Raw genomic sequence first — 13,665 nt, forward strand, 5'->3', positions numbered from 1 at the left:
CTACGAAAACTTTCAGCGCTTTGAGCGACCTCTAAATATTTTTTGATTTCAAAATAAAAAAAGGGGTACACTTTTTTTCGATATAGAACAATCCTAGGTGGTGAGAGCATTACAATTCTGACTTTACTGTTTTTGGACCACCCTAATGTACACACATGCATTGTATCACATGACTTTGTTGCATTAAATTAAATGGCCAACAACTAGCCACAACACACCGCCATACCCCTGCATGGCCCACAGCCGCCTGCGCGCCAACCACTAGAAGCCAGTCAATCGGGTGTCTACATAATTAACGAGATCACCACAAACCAAGCTTTGCCGGTAGAACAGCTTCAGCGTTCGCCATTAAGTCTCGTCGCGAATGTAAAATTTGAATGTTTTTTTCTTATCATCCTTGTTTTATTTTTGATTTGCGGATGTTCGCTGAAAGTCACGGGAATCGCATAAATTTTGCTGGTAAATTGGCAGCGAAATGGGTAGGTCGTGTGTCTGCAAGAACCGGTTCATATTTTGGATTCTTGTGTGAGCTTGTGCTAAGCAAAGACTGGTACGCAAATGATACAATCAATGGGTTAAACTATTAATTAATTTACTTTGATTTTTATTCTATGTATGATTTCTATTAAAAGTGCTATTTATAGATGGCGAAAGATATTTTAGAAAATATAATAACAAAAACGTACATATATAGAAAGAATACATACATGCATACATATGTAGATATGTATATTCACATGTATGACATATAAACATACTTATACAAATACGTTTATCTTGAAATTTGACTCCTTTCCAAGCTATGCTTCACTGAATTTTGTGAAGTGTTAAATTTGAAAACAAATTAATTTGCATGGTAATAAAGCAGTAAAATGTTTACTTGCCTCTGACGTATTTCCTCTATATTTTGCACACAAAAGATGCACACATACATTCACTTGTTAAATTTGTTTATTGGATTTTGAACTCGGGCATAAAATGCATCCCCTGCCTAGTGGCAGCTCTATTATCGAAAGTATGATTTTATAATATTATCAGCCGACACGCGGTTGCGAAAAGGCTTAGGCTTAAGGCGTAAAACAATTCGCTGAATGGTAGTATTGGTGGGAATAGATTTTAATTCACATTGCCCTTAGTATGCATTTGTTAAAAAAATTTATTAACATAGACTTTTAACTGTATAAAAAAGTAAAACAGCAACACAATTAATAATGATGAGTCCTCAGGACAGCCGATCTAGGTCATACCCCGAGACAGTGTTGCAGAAGTCACAAAATTTGTTCTTGAAGAAACAAGTTTGAAGCGGAACCACTAGCCCAAACAGTTGGAGTATCATCTACGACAATTTTGAGCATCATAATTATCGTCCGTTATTTTTTAATTTTTATTTTTTTCGATCATTTAATCGTGATGATGGATAATGCGTTTTTATAACACTTTTAGATCTTTTATGACATAAAACTTAAATCTGAAAATAATATTGTTGGAAAAATAAAAATTAAAAAATAACGATTTTACAATGGTAAACAAGCATCCTGATATTTAATGGTCACTTTCGGTATAGTCATCAAGCTTATATGGATGTATGGTATTCGACCTGTGCAACCAACACTGACAGGATCCAAAGATTTCATTCAAAAACCCCCTTGGTATTTCTCTAACGAAAACATGTATACATTAGAGTCATTGGTATACCGATGGTTTAATCTGAAATCGACAGCAGCATAGGAAAGTTTAAAATAAAACTGTGTAATCACTCAAAACCATTTTCAAGTGGCCTGTGCAATTCAACAAATCTATCGCGCCAGCGAAGAAGAGATCTACCAGCCTTTTATTGAGCGGCGTTAAAGTGATCTAGTCTAATATAATTACTAAAGTACAATGTTTATCCATATCGATATCTGCTTCGTAAATGTACATACAAGACTCTAAAAGGCGCGCTTATCATCTCCAATCGATCACAAAATAACAGCCATAAAATTCAAAGCAAACAATAAAATAATAAATTTTTCTTACTTTCTTCCAAAACAAAAGCACACCGGAATCAATTTTCAATCGTTCTTTTGCTGAATATCCCTGTCAAGTATTCGAAAACAAAAGCGAATTTCGCTATGCAAATATTGACGATATTTTTGTTAAAAAAGCTTTGGAAATCTTAACTGTTTATTTGTACAATTTTCTATTGCAAAATATTTAGCTTATGTAAAAGGGAATTCCACCGCCTAACAATTTTAGACATATGATCATTATACGTATCTATCTTAGATATTTCTAAAATAAATACAGATATAATTTATGTTTACACTCCGCTTACTACAAGACGGACGTGCCACTCCATTTTCCCAATATAATTAGTTTACCTATATGTACGTATATAAATATATATGTAGGTGGCTTTATATCTTTTTTTTCGTTTTTGTGTTTAGTCACACATTTATTGTATTTACTAAAAAATCTACGTCAGAGCACGAGTTTACCATAATAACGCAAACTGCAAGGTTTTTAGGAAAAACTAGGGGTGCCAGTTACTGTCGAAATTCGACCGTTTTTCTAGTTTTTTGGGGATGTTTTTAAATATTGTACTTCGATTAAGTCATAAGGTACAAATTTACTCAAAAGAAAATCTCCAGCTTTGGAACTAAACCGTGACTAAAAATTAAAAAAAATTTTTTTTTACTGTTTTATTAGCGGTACAGTTTAACTGGGCAACAATTTCTCTATAACCAATTTTTTTTATAATAACCCTTTGTTCGTCAAACAAATCGAGCCCTAACCGCCAAAATAACGTAAGCGAAATTTTTTTCAAAATTTTCTTTTTGATGCAGAAATGTATCTAGAAGCTCTAGGAATATTTCTGCATCAATGAGAAAATTTTGAAAAAAATGTCGCTTACGTTATTTTGGCGGTTAGGGCTCGAAATGATCTTGGTCTGAAGTATATGAAAGTGAAACCCGCATTCTGTCAAACGAACGAAGTCTGCGGGGCAGTAGCATACAATTTTCCATGTGAAAATACAAATTAGGATGACACAGGAACAATGGGGCATTATATATATCGATAATTCTCGATAACGACATATTTCAAAAACTTTATGAGCTTAGATAACTCGATACATTTCTGTTAGTCGATAAATTTCGACAATTCGATACGTATTGATAGCTCAAAAAATTTCAAAAACACTAAATTCCGATAACTCGATAGGATTCGATAGTACAAGTTTCGATAACTATCGATACAATTAGATAACTGTGCGTTTTCAGAACTGGATAAATTTCGATAACTCAAAAATTTACATATTTCGATATATATCGACAACTCGATACACTCTGGTAACTCGATAAAATTCGATAAGTCCATAAATAGTAATAACTCGATAAATCCATGTAATGATAGGAATTTTGATAACGTGATATATGTACATACTTTGAAAATTCGAAATAATTTTATTCCATAAACCGACAAATTTCGATAACTACTAACAAATTTCGATAAGTCAATAAATATCGTTAACTCGTTAATTTAAAAGATAACTAAATTTGTAGCACCCGATAAATATTAATTATTCAATAAATTTCATATGAAATAAAATTTCATTAAATTAATCCGATAAATTTTTATTACTATAACTATTGGTACATTAATAAAGATAGCTCAGAAAACATTTCGAAAACAATAAACTTCGGTGATAAGAAAGTTGATAACTTTCGATAACTAAATTTCTGATGAATGAATATATTTCGATCCTTATCGAAAAATTTCAATGAGTTTCCCTACCCTTTCAGTTAACCTAATTCTTATGTATAGTATATATTCTTATTGTTTTGATTTTCGTCTTTATCTTTAATTTTTCCTTCATAATTTCTTTCTTCATCTTCATCTTCAACTTCACATTTATCTTTATTACAAAATTGAAAAATACCATTCTAATGGTGTTTTTGGTTTTAAAATGGGTTTGGTAGAATCGACAAACGAACTTTGCTAAAATCTATGTTGGCGTATTAATATATATGTACATGTAGATAGGTATGTAATTTTGTTGATGTGAGTCTTTCGACAGGGCGAGAAAATTGTGTACGTAGTTTGAAATGAATTTCCGTCGTACTTTGCCAAGTTTTGCTTTGAGTGTCATTTTTCAGTATATACATAAATGAGCCTTTTATTTGATGCATATAACTAAATCTACATGCATTAGACATGCCTAGATCGACTATCTGCGGTTCATGCCTAACCACTGGGGTGGTTCAAAAAGAATAATGTCGGAATTTTAATGCTCTCACCCCTAGAACTGTTCTATATCGAATAAAAGTAAACCCCTATTTTTTATTTTGAAATCAAAAAAATATTTAGAGGTCGCTCAAAGCGCTCAAAGTTTTTCAGGTATTTTATATGCAAAAAAAAAACATTTCGTAGAAATTGTATAGAATTCTCAAAAATCAATTTTTTTTTTCGATCAGACAACTCAGGTTCTCTTCAGGAGACTTTCAATATGAATACCCAATTGTTTATTTAACCATTTGTTAATACTAACGATATTTTATTGGTCCCCTCATTGCATTTTTCGGCGTTTTTTGGCGGGCCTATAAATTATAGTCCGACGTCGATAAACTAGAGTTTTCCGATCGAAAAAATTTAATTTTTTGAGAATTCTATACCATTTCTACGAAAAGTTGTGTTGTTCCCATATAAAATGCATGGATAACTTTGAGCGCTTTGAGCGACCTCTAAATATTTTTTGATATCAAAATAAAAAAATAGGGGTATATTTATCTATTTGGTATAGAAGAATCCTAGGGGGTGAGAGCATAAAAATTCCGACTTTACTTCTTCAAATGCATTCTTGGACCACCCTAGTGTGCACTCTTAGCTTTTAGTGTTGTAAATATGCTTCTCTATGTATAGACATTAGCAAAATAGGATTTCTTCGATAAACTAAGTCACGTAAAACAGATAAGATAAGATAAGTGTGAACAATTTGAAGAATGCAACTAGATAATTGATTTTTCGGTGAGTTACATACATAAATTTTAATTTAATTCGATTTAAGTGTCAGATCTAAGATTCTCAATGTTGACGTCATAAAATTACGCTAACATGTGCCGTAAGAAAAGTAAAAACAAATTTAATATAAGATGGTCTGCACCACATCCTTAAAAAGAAATACTTAAATTTGGTAATTTTGCTATCACTTTCAGTCGAAAAATTCATAATTCTGCACTCCAATAAAAAAAGCATAACTTATGTATAAAGCATAAATAAAAAACAAACACTGGGTAGCTGCGCTCTACCTAGCCTGGCGTTACCGGACTTTAATCGACAATAAGCACTATTTAGAATACCAACCCTTTTAACACTTCCAAGGCAAGCGCATTCGGTGTCACTGCGGACTACTTAATGCTGATTTCGTTTCTTCCAAAAAAATTTAGCCTTTCCACGTTGCAAAACGTGTTTTGTTGTTACACTGCACTCTGTAAAATGGCATCTGATTTTCAGGGCCAAAATCTCCCCTGACAAACCCTCAAAGGGCAAGGGAATGTGCCCTCTTCGCCTTATAAAAGTGTGTACTTTTAAGAAGTGAACACAAAATTTTCTTACCATTTGCCTTTATTTTAGAATCGAAAACGAAAACTCCATAATTTTATCGAATTAAGCAGTCTCCTAGTATTACAGTTGAGGGCTTGATAACGACGGACATAATCAGTGAAGGTGTGCCAAAACGTCAATGATACCTGGGTACATGCCCCCATTTCTTGCATGTGCCGTAAGTAGGCAGTAACCTGTCAGTAAATTTGGTATAATTCTGTAGTATATCTTTTTATATTTTTTTGCTTTGCATATGTTTTTAAAGCAATAAAGCTGTTCAACCTCGCCTTTGCGTGTTATCTTCGTTTATTTGAGAGCGACCGTCGTTTCATATGATCAATTGGCTTTAGCTCTTATAAACGTCCATCCTAATATCTCTAAGCCAAGTTCGCTATTGCGCGGATTGAGCGATGCCCAATTGACTGATTTGGCCATTTGCGATGGACGCTTGAACGGTCGCGATATTCTCGGTACTTCGGCCAACCCTTGTCTCACTGGCAAGAGAAAATCCAGCAGCAAATGTTTAGCTTAAAATCTTATCACTAGATTGTGAATGGATCATCTACTGACGGAAATTAAGACGAAAGTTGCAATAATCGACGCGGAGTTTCTGTTAAAACTTATTATTATTTGTAATTGTTGGTCCTTCCTGTGCTTTAATGAAAATTTTATGTTGGGCCTCAGTGCAACTTTCGAGTCGACTGCGAGATGTTTTTCGAGAGTCGACTCGTATCGAAAATTGCATGTCTTTGCCTAGTGTATTAAATCGGAAAAACTTGGCAGCACTGCATAATTTTTTTTACGATTTTCGTTGTCTACTTATTTCAGCGCGCAGTACTTAGTCAATACCAATGTTGTCGGGACGTGCAATTTAAACTAATTTACGGCTTACGCAATGAGGTTGGTTTACTGAATTTTCGGATCTGGAAAGTGCAATGGTTGATCTAAGGGTGCATTCATAATAAAAGATCAAAATTGTCAAGTCCTTTTTGCAAAGCACGATACATATGGATTTGGCAATCTCTTTCACCACTTTGCTTTTTTCGTTGTCCTTATGGGCTGGAGCCCAGTATATATGAAGCTGCCTAATCGCGTGAAGTCTTTCTATTGGGTCCCTGCATCTGATTTTACCATTTTTAGACGCACTGCGACATGCGTTGCCTTCTTTGTTACTGCTTTCACAATATGAGTACATACGATATATTTATTTAAGTATATTAGAGGAGCTTTCTGTTTAACTGAAGGCAAAATTATTTAATTTCCTCATCACAAAAGTCTCTACCACAAATTTGAATGGTTTGGACGCCAACTGTGCACTTTAGACTCCAGATCCATCTTTATTAATAATTTCTAAGACATCTTCGTTAATGCCAAATGTCCTGTTGCCAGTTCGTATGCCCTTGCGCCACTTTTCTACTTCGATTACAGTCTGCCACCCAATCTTCTAACTGAGCCACGGAGCTATGTAATCTGCATCACATACATATACTCGTCTTGCCTCTTAAGCCATGCCCGAAGGGTCTTTGGATATATCCACCTACCACACATGGCCTTATAGCTAATTCCGCTGCAGGATTTCCAGCCGCGAAGTCCATTAGCCGCAAATAAAGGTATCTGCATTTGTCCGCAGACTTGCCTGAAAAGTCCAAAGTTGCATTACTTTTAGAAAGTGGTTCATAACATTACTGACAGTACCCAACCAATTCACAGTCACCACCGTAGCAAAACATTTGGGTGCCATTCCAACACATTTATTTCGCATTTTGTTGGCTAAGAGTGGCCTCAGAAGCGGCGATAGAATGCCGCACAGCCGCCTAAGATTGACACGATTCGGCGCTTAAAGCAAGTGATAGTTTTAGACATCCTAATGATGTCGTCAGAAGATTTTTTGTCAACAAAAAAAAAAATTCTGTGAATGATGATTAGCAACAAACTAAATTTCAGCCTCATACTGAAGGCTTTACAGTGGCAGATTTAGACTAGCTTTGCCTAAGATTAAGGAAATATGAAAAATAGCCTTGATGGCCAATCTGACACGCCCATCACACTAGTCGATGGACACCTGACACAATTTCACCCCCCCCCTGAGTGAGTGAGCGTGACGTTACGCAGGCCCATGTAATTTTTAAATATATTTCTTCATTCCTAAGCAAAACTATAACTCTTTTTGTTTCTAATAATTCGTGAAAATGTTGAACTGAAATTTGCCAAAAATTCGTATCTGCTGTGTGCTTTTATGTTTATTACCAATTTAATCATCTACTTGAACAGTACTTATCGCTAATGCCAAATCATAACAAGCCTATCTTTTGATAATTTGTGGCACTTAAGAAACAATTATTCACATTAAAATAATCAGCTATCCGCTAAAGCAGCTATTGCCAGCCCCAAATCGAATATTTTTTTAGTTTTTAAGAGCATATTTTTTTCTTTGTTCGTAAGTGAACTAATTTTAACCTGACGTACGCAGCTACCGCCTGACTGCATTGACGTGTTTATTACGTATGTATGTACATATGTATGTACTTGCCTATTAGGCACACCTTCAAAAAATTTCTTTTAGTGAATTGAAAAATAAGTATAGCCATTGTTGGTTGTTTAACGCCTGCTACAATTACAATTTGTTGCATTTCTAAACAAAAAGTGTAAATATAGATACCTGGACAGGTGCGTGCAGTCTATAAGTTGCTTAGTTCCTGACCTATTTTAATTGATAAATCGAAGCATACTGAATTTTATCTTGCCAAGTGAGTATTTATGACTTAATTGTTTTTTTTTTCCTAACAGCAATTAAATTTTCAAAAAATGATTTAAACTGCTGTCAAAGTGATACTCGTACGTCGGTGCTATATGGAAACTTACCAAATATTGCAACTTGGGAATTGTTATTTCGATAATTGCTTTTATTGCAACAATTGTTATGATATATGAGTCTCGTGACTTTTCGTTTGCCCAATGCCATAATTTTCAATTTGCTGCGAAGTTGACTTTAATGCAAAATTTAAATTTACTAATTTGATTTTTATGGCAAAAATGGCCGTCAGGCGAACTTCGATTGTTGCTGCTATTAGGTGTGTACATATGTATGTAAATTAAGCATATGATTTTTTTTAAATATGTATACCTATGAGGAGAGGTCGAGGGATGATGAAAACCAAACCACAGGGAACTCCGAAAACCTGGGCTGAACTAGTATATACAGTCAGCGTCAAAAATATGAGACCCTGACATTTCTTTTTTTTTTTTGTTCACACCAAGGCATTAACCCGTTAAGATCTGATTGGAGGAAAATGGTATCGTCAGCATTGTTTATAACATAATACACTTTTTGATCATCTGCGTACATTACAAATTTTGAGAATAAGAAACAGAAACGTATATCATTAATGAAAATTAGAAATAAAAGGGGGCCAAGCATACTACCTTTTAAGTGCAACAGCGCGTTACCTATCGCATAGATAATAGCGAATCCAATCCAGCAACTTTGGATGAAAACCAAAGTGAGCTAATTAAGAGGTCTATATTTTATGTGAGGCCTATAAAGTGAAATTTTTAAATGGCTACCGCTTTTTTTATTTTTTATTTTTTTGCGTTGACGTTATCGCTCGATTTCTACCATGCAAAGCACGAACGAAATCTTGATTAAAAAGTGTGAAAAATTTTTGTGCATTTTTCGAAATTCGCTGATTTTTTGCGAATTTTGTATAAAGCGTGCAACATTAATTAATTTATTTGTTTTTATTTTCTTGGGTATATTTTAATAAAAAATTAACGAAAAAGATTTATAATGGAATACTCCTATCAGTACAAATTTGTTTTTCTAGGAATTTTTAGTAAATTTTGACAATATATTTAATTAAAAAAGCCATTGGCCTAATGTACGTATGTATATCTATACGCATGTATGTGGGAAGTATGGATTCAATAAAAATAGCGTCATAAACACACAAAATTTAAAACCACATGCAAGACAAGAGAACAAAAAAAAAAATCAGGTATAAAATTTGACTAACGAAAAATGCAAATATTTTTTAACACAATTTGTGTGTCTAAGAATTCAAATAAAATATGTGTGTGTTAATTTTTGACAATTGACCACACTTCTCGCTAGAAAGTTTGCAGAGAGCAAATAATTAGAGCAGGTGTGAGAATATGTATTTTTTGTTTAAAAGTTTATCACTTCCGCTAAAAAAAAAAACATTTGGATGCCGCTCAAAATGATCAGTAAATACTACAATGTACTTTTATGAAGTATGATGGATGTTGTGTTTATATGTATCACTGATACAAATAGCTGCCAGAAAAGCGATGTGAGATCTAACATCTTTAAACTTGATCTATTTTTCTACCCAAAGAGGAGTTATCTCGCACTCAGTGTGATGTGAAACTGATTGCAAATGTAGCTGTAGAAATGGCATATCGTCGCTATGACTTTAGTAGGTCTTTCGTGGTGTTTGTTATGGAAATATTTTTATTTTCTATGATCCATTAGTTTACGGTTGCCAGACGTACTGATATTATTAGTACAGTACACACACACACAGTACAGTACAGTGCCGTGTACACTGTTGTAGAGAAACAAAGCGGTACTTACCGTAAAATGTGCGTCCAGCAGAAATGTTGCAACTTCCTTGCTATTCTCAGAATACGTTCCAGCAGATCTTTTGAGGTTATACAATTTGGTTTGATGATCTTGTTTTACAAACCTTAGATGCTTGTATTCCCAATCGTTTTGGTACTCCCTATAAGACTCGATTTCAGATTTCGGAGCTTAAGCTCACTTTTTATGCATGAGACCTATTGAGTCTGAGCTTAATTAAGCTCAATTTTTATGCATGAGACCCAGTTTCATCGATTCATCGATGAAATTTTCTACATATTTGCCTGTATCGTTGTAAATACGAATATTAGAAATTGAATTTAATGAGGTGTAGGCATCCTTTATATCCGCAACACGTATTTATCGGTGTATGTTTGTCGGAAAGTAATTTGATATACTTCAACGGACAATATGCCGATTTAAAAAAAATTTTCGGGACACCAAAGTTTTTAAGTCAAAATTGACGTTTTTGGGCACACATTGCTTTTTACTTCTGTTTGTTACTTGTTTTTCGAAAAACGCTCGATCTGGCACAACCGTTGCGCTATTATGCTTACGTGATATCTTTTTGAACACCTTTTCTCAATACTCTCCCAATTAATTCTACCGCACACACACACCGTCTTTGCTTAGCGATCTTGCTACCGAATGACGTAGAAGCATTTTTCGTGCAAGTCACTTAGATATGAGTAAATACCACTCAGCTACTCACCGTGATTTATTTACCTGACGATGCTTACCTACCTATGTGAACTATATATACCAACTTGTCTAGCGCGAATGTGTTGGTGGGTCGCTTTGCTTTACTCATTTCGCCTAGATAATTTTTGTTTATCTTATCTACATTTTCAATGAACTTAAAAGCGCTCTCGCTAACCGGTGTCGCAAACGCTAGCTGCATATACATACATACATATGTATGTACATACGAATATTTACTTAGAGCTTCTGGTCGATTTCTCGCAATGAATATGCGAGATCTTACTTTCATATGTTGCCGGCGCTCATTGCCGCCTGCAGAACAGAGCGCTGAGCACAATATCAAAAGATATCAAAGTAATTAAATAAGAGCACAACTTGCCGCCGAGTTCTGTTCTCACATCACTCATATATGTACATAAGGGTGGTAAGGAAAGGTGAAGTCGGGAAAATTGATCCTCTCATCCCCTAGGATACTTCTACGTCGAAAAAATATACCCATCTCTTTTTTTTTGAAATGAAAAAAATATTTAGAGGTCGCTCAAAGCGGGGTAATAATACCCAGTTATTTTTCTAACCATTTTTTTATTGTAACTATATTTTATGGGTCCGCCAAAACCCCCAGAAAATGCCAGAAAATCCAATGGGGGGATAAAAAAAAAGCTTTAGTATTAAAAGTGTTTAAATAAACAATTGGGTGTTATTATAGTCTCCTCAAGAGAACCAGATTTTTCCGATCGAAAAATACTGATTTTCGAGAATTCTATATCACATCTACGAAAATTTTTCCCCTCCATATAAAATACATGGGAAACTTTGAGCGCTTTGAGCGACCTCAAAATATTTTTTTTGGTTTCAAAATAATAAAAATAGGGGAATATTTTTTCGACATAGGACAATCCTAGGGGATGAGAGCATTCATTTTCCGACTTTTCCTTTCTTTTAACCACCCTAATGTACATATATATTATATGTATACATTTTTTTTGGCAAGAGAGCGTAGACGCTAAAAACAAACCCCTGCTCTCTCGAAAGCGGCAAAACTTTTCGCATATATAATAGGGCCTGTCGCTGTGGCACTGAATTTATTAGTAAAACAGATTTTGCAAAGAGAACACCAAATTTTATTAGTGATCAACAAATAAATAAAAAGCTGAATTGCATGTTAACAGCCAAAAGATATCTAATTTCATGAAAAAATTAAATATACTAAAAATATATAAATTGCGGTTTAAATAAACGTCTATGCACGTTAATCGAATGGTTAGAGAAAAAATCGTTAACAAAATCCTGCGCCAAAATTACAATTGGAGTGCCACTTGGGAACGCGCTCAAAGGCATTTTGATAAACGCTGAATTTTCAAAACGCTGTAAGGTTTCCGCAAACCTATTCGAATAAAAGTGTAACTTGTCCGTCATTAAATTTGAAGTGTGTGACGAAATAAATAATTGATTTCAATTGAAGGCAATCAGTGATCAAGACAAAAAAAAAGCAGAATCAGCCCAGCGCTGTGTACATTGTACTGCACAGTTGCATGCGATAAAAAGCGCGCAAGCGAAAAGCATAGTAAAAACGACAAGTGTATGCTTTAGCATAGCAGGCAAGCCTAATAACGCCCTTAAAAATTTGGTGATTAACGATAAAGTGATTTGCAATTGCAAAATACGTACATACATTCCGTTTGAAACCAAAAAGACAAGCGAGTTTGCTTAGTATTTACTTAAAACACTAAAAAAAAGCTGTAGCACCAGCTGAGCAAATAACGCAACAAAATTTTGAAATATTTTAAAAACAAATATTTAAAAATTACTAAAATGACACCGAGGCTCTTCACTTACATCCTGGTAATTTTTGTTTGATTTTCTTTTTCAATACATATGTATTCTTGGGACTTTGACAAAACAATTTACTTCATTTCAGTGGTAAAAGATTTAAAAAAATTTAGGTTTTCTTTTGGGAGAATTGGCAGTTTAAAATCGATTTAAGTTGTTTTGTCAAAAGTCTCTAGATGTATCATTTATAGTCGATTTATAGATTTCGTATTCATTATGTATGTATGTACATATGTAAAAGTTTTTCCATTCTTCTTTTGATTGCTTAATTGTTATTTTATTTTTTTATTATTTTTTAATACAGCTCATTATCTACAAAAACCATATAAGTCCAAAATTCAAACTCTGTAGAAAAATTCGAAAAACTCAAAAAAAAATTTACAACAATAACAAACTTTTTATTAGGAATTTTCAGAAAAACTATATGTATGCAGTTTTGTAGCCCATTAAATTATAGCTTAAGAAAGTGCAAGTTTCAAGTGGCTAAGAGATCGTGTTGATTTTTGATATTTTTTTTGCAGATGGTATTATTTTCTTCCATACGAAAAAAAAATTGTCGGACATACTTTGTATGGAAGAAAACACGTGACACCGTCAGCAAAAAAAAAAAATATTAAAAATCACCGCGAGTTCTTAGCCACTGTAAAACTGCATACTTAGGGTTTTTTCTAAAAATTCTTAAAAAAAAGTTTGTTGTAAAATTTTTCTTATTTTTTTACAATGTTTAAAATTTGGACTTACATGGTTTTTGTTAGGTAATGAGCCGCATTTTTTTAAAACATTACACAAACAAAAGAAAAATTGCCAAAACAGGTCAAAATTTCGTGTCCCTAGTTAGCCCTTTCGTGCACGAATTAAATTACATAAATACTACTACTAAATATACGCCTTAAAACTCGAGTATCGTCATCCTTCAGTACCTGAAGCATGACACCCTTTAAAGTAGCTTAATA

General features: G+C 33.8%; 1 protein-coding gene across 6 annotated transcripts in view; it reads left to right on the forward strand.

The window, feature by feature from the left end:
• LOC118742662 (protein FAM13A) overlaps nucleotides 1–13,665 on the forward strand; it is a 120,901-nt gene that overhangs the window by 88,623 nt on the left and 18,613 nt on the right. The window contains exon 1 of one of the 6 annotated variants that reach the window (XM_036474900.1): nucleotides 11,962–12,724. The exons of 4 other annotated variants lie outside the window; for them this stretch is intronic. In XM_036474900.1, the coding sequence (XP_036330793.1) occupies nucleotides 12,695–12,724 (30 nt within the window). In that variant the 5' untranslated portion in view covers nucleotides 11,962–12,694. Of the gene's footprint in view, nucleotides 1–11,961; nucleotides 12,725–13,665 lie in introns of those variants that run through there. One more of the 6 variants, XM_036474905.1, reaches the window with a different exon arrangement.

The sequence above is a fragment of the Rhagoletis pomonella genome, unplaced genomic scaffold (assembly GCF_013731165.1).
Source record: "Rhagoletis pomonella isolate Grant_MI unplaced genomic scaffold, Rhpom_1.0 Rhpom_scaffold_00007, whole genome shotgun sequence".
In the NCBI taxonomy this organism is placed as follows: domain Eukaryota; kingdom Metazoa; phylum Arthropoda; class Insecta; order Diptera; family Tephritidae; genus Rhagoletis; species Rhagoletis pomonella.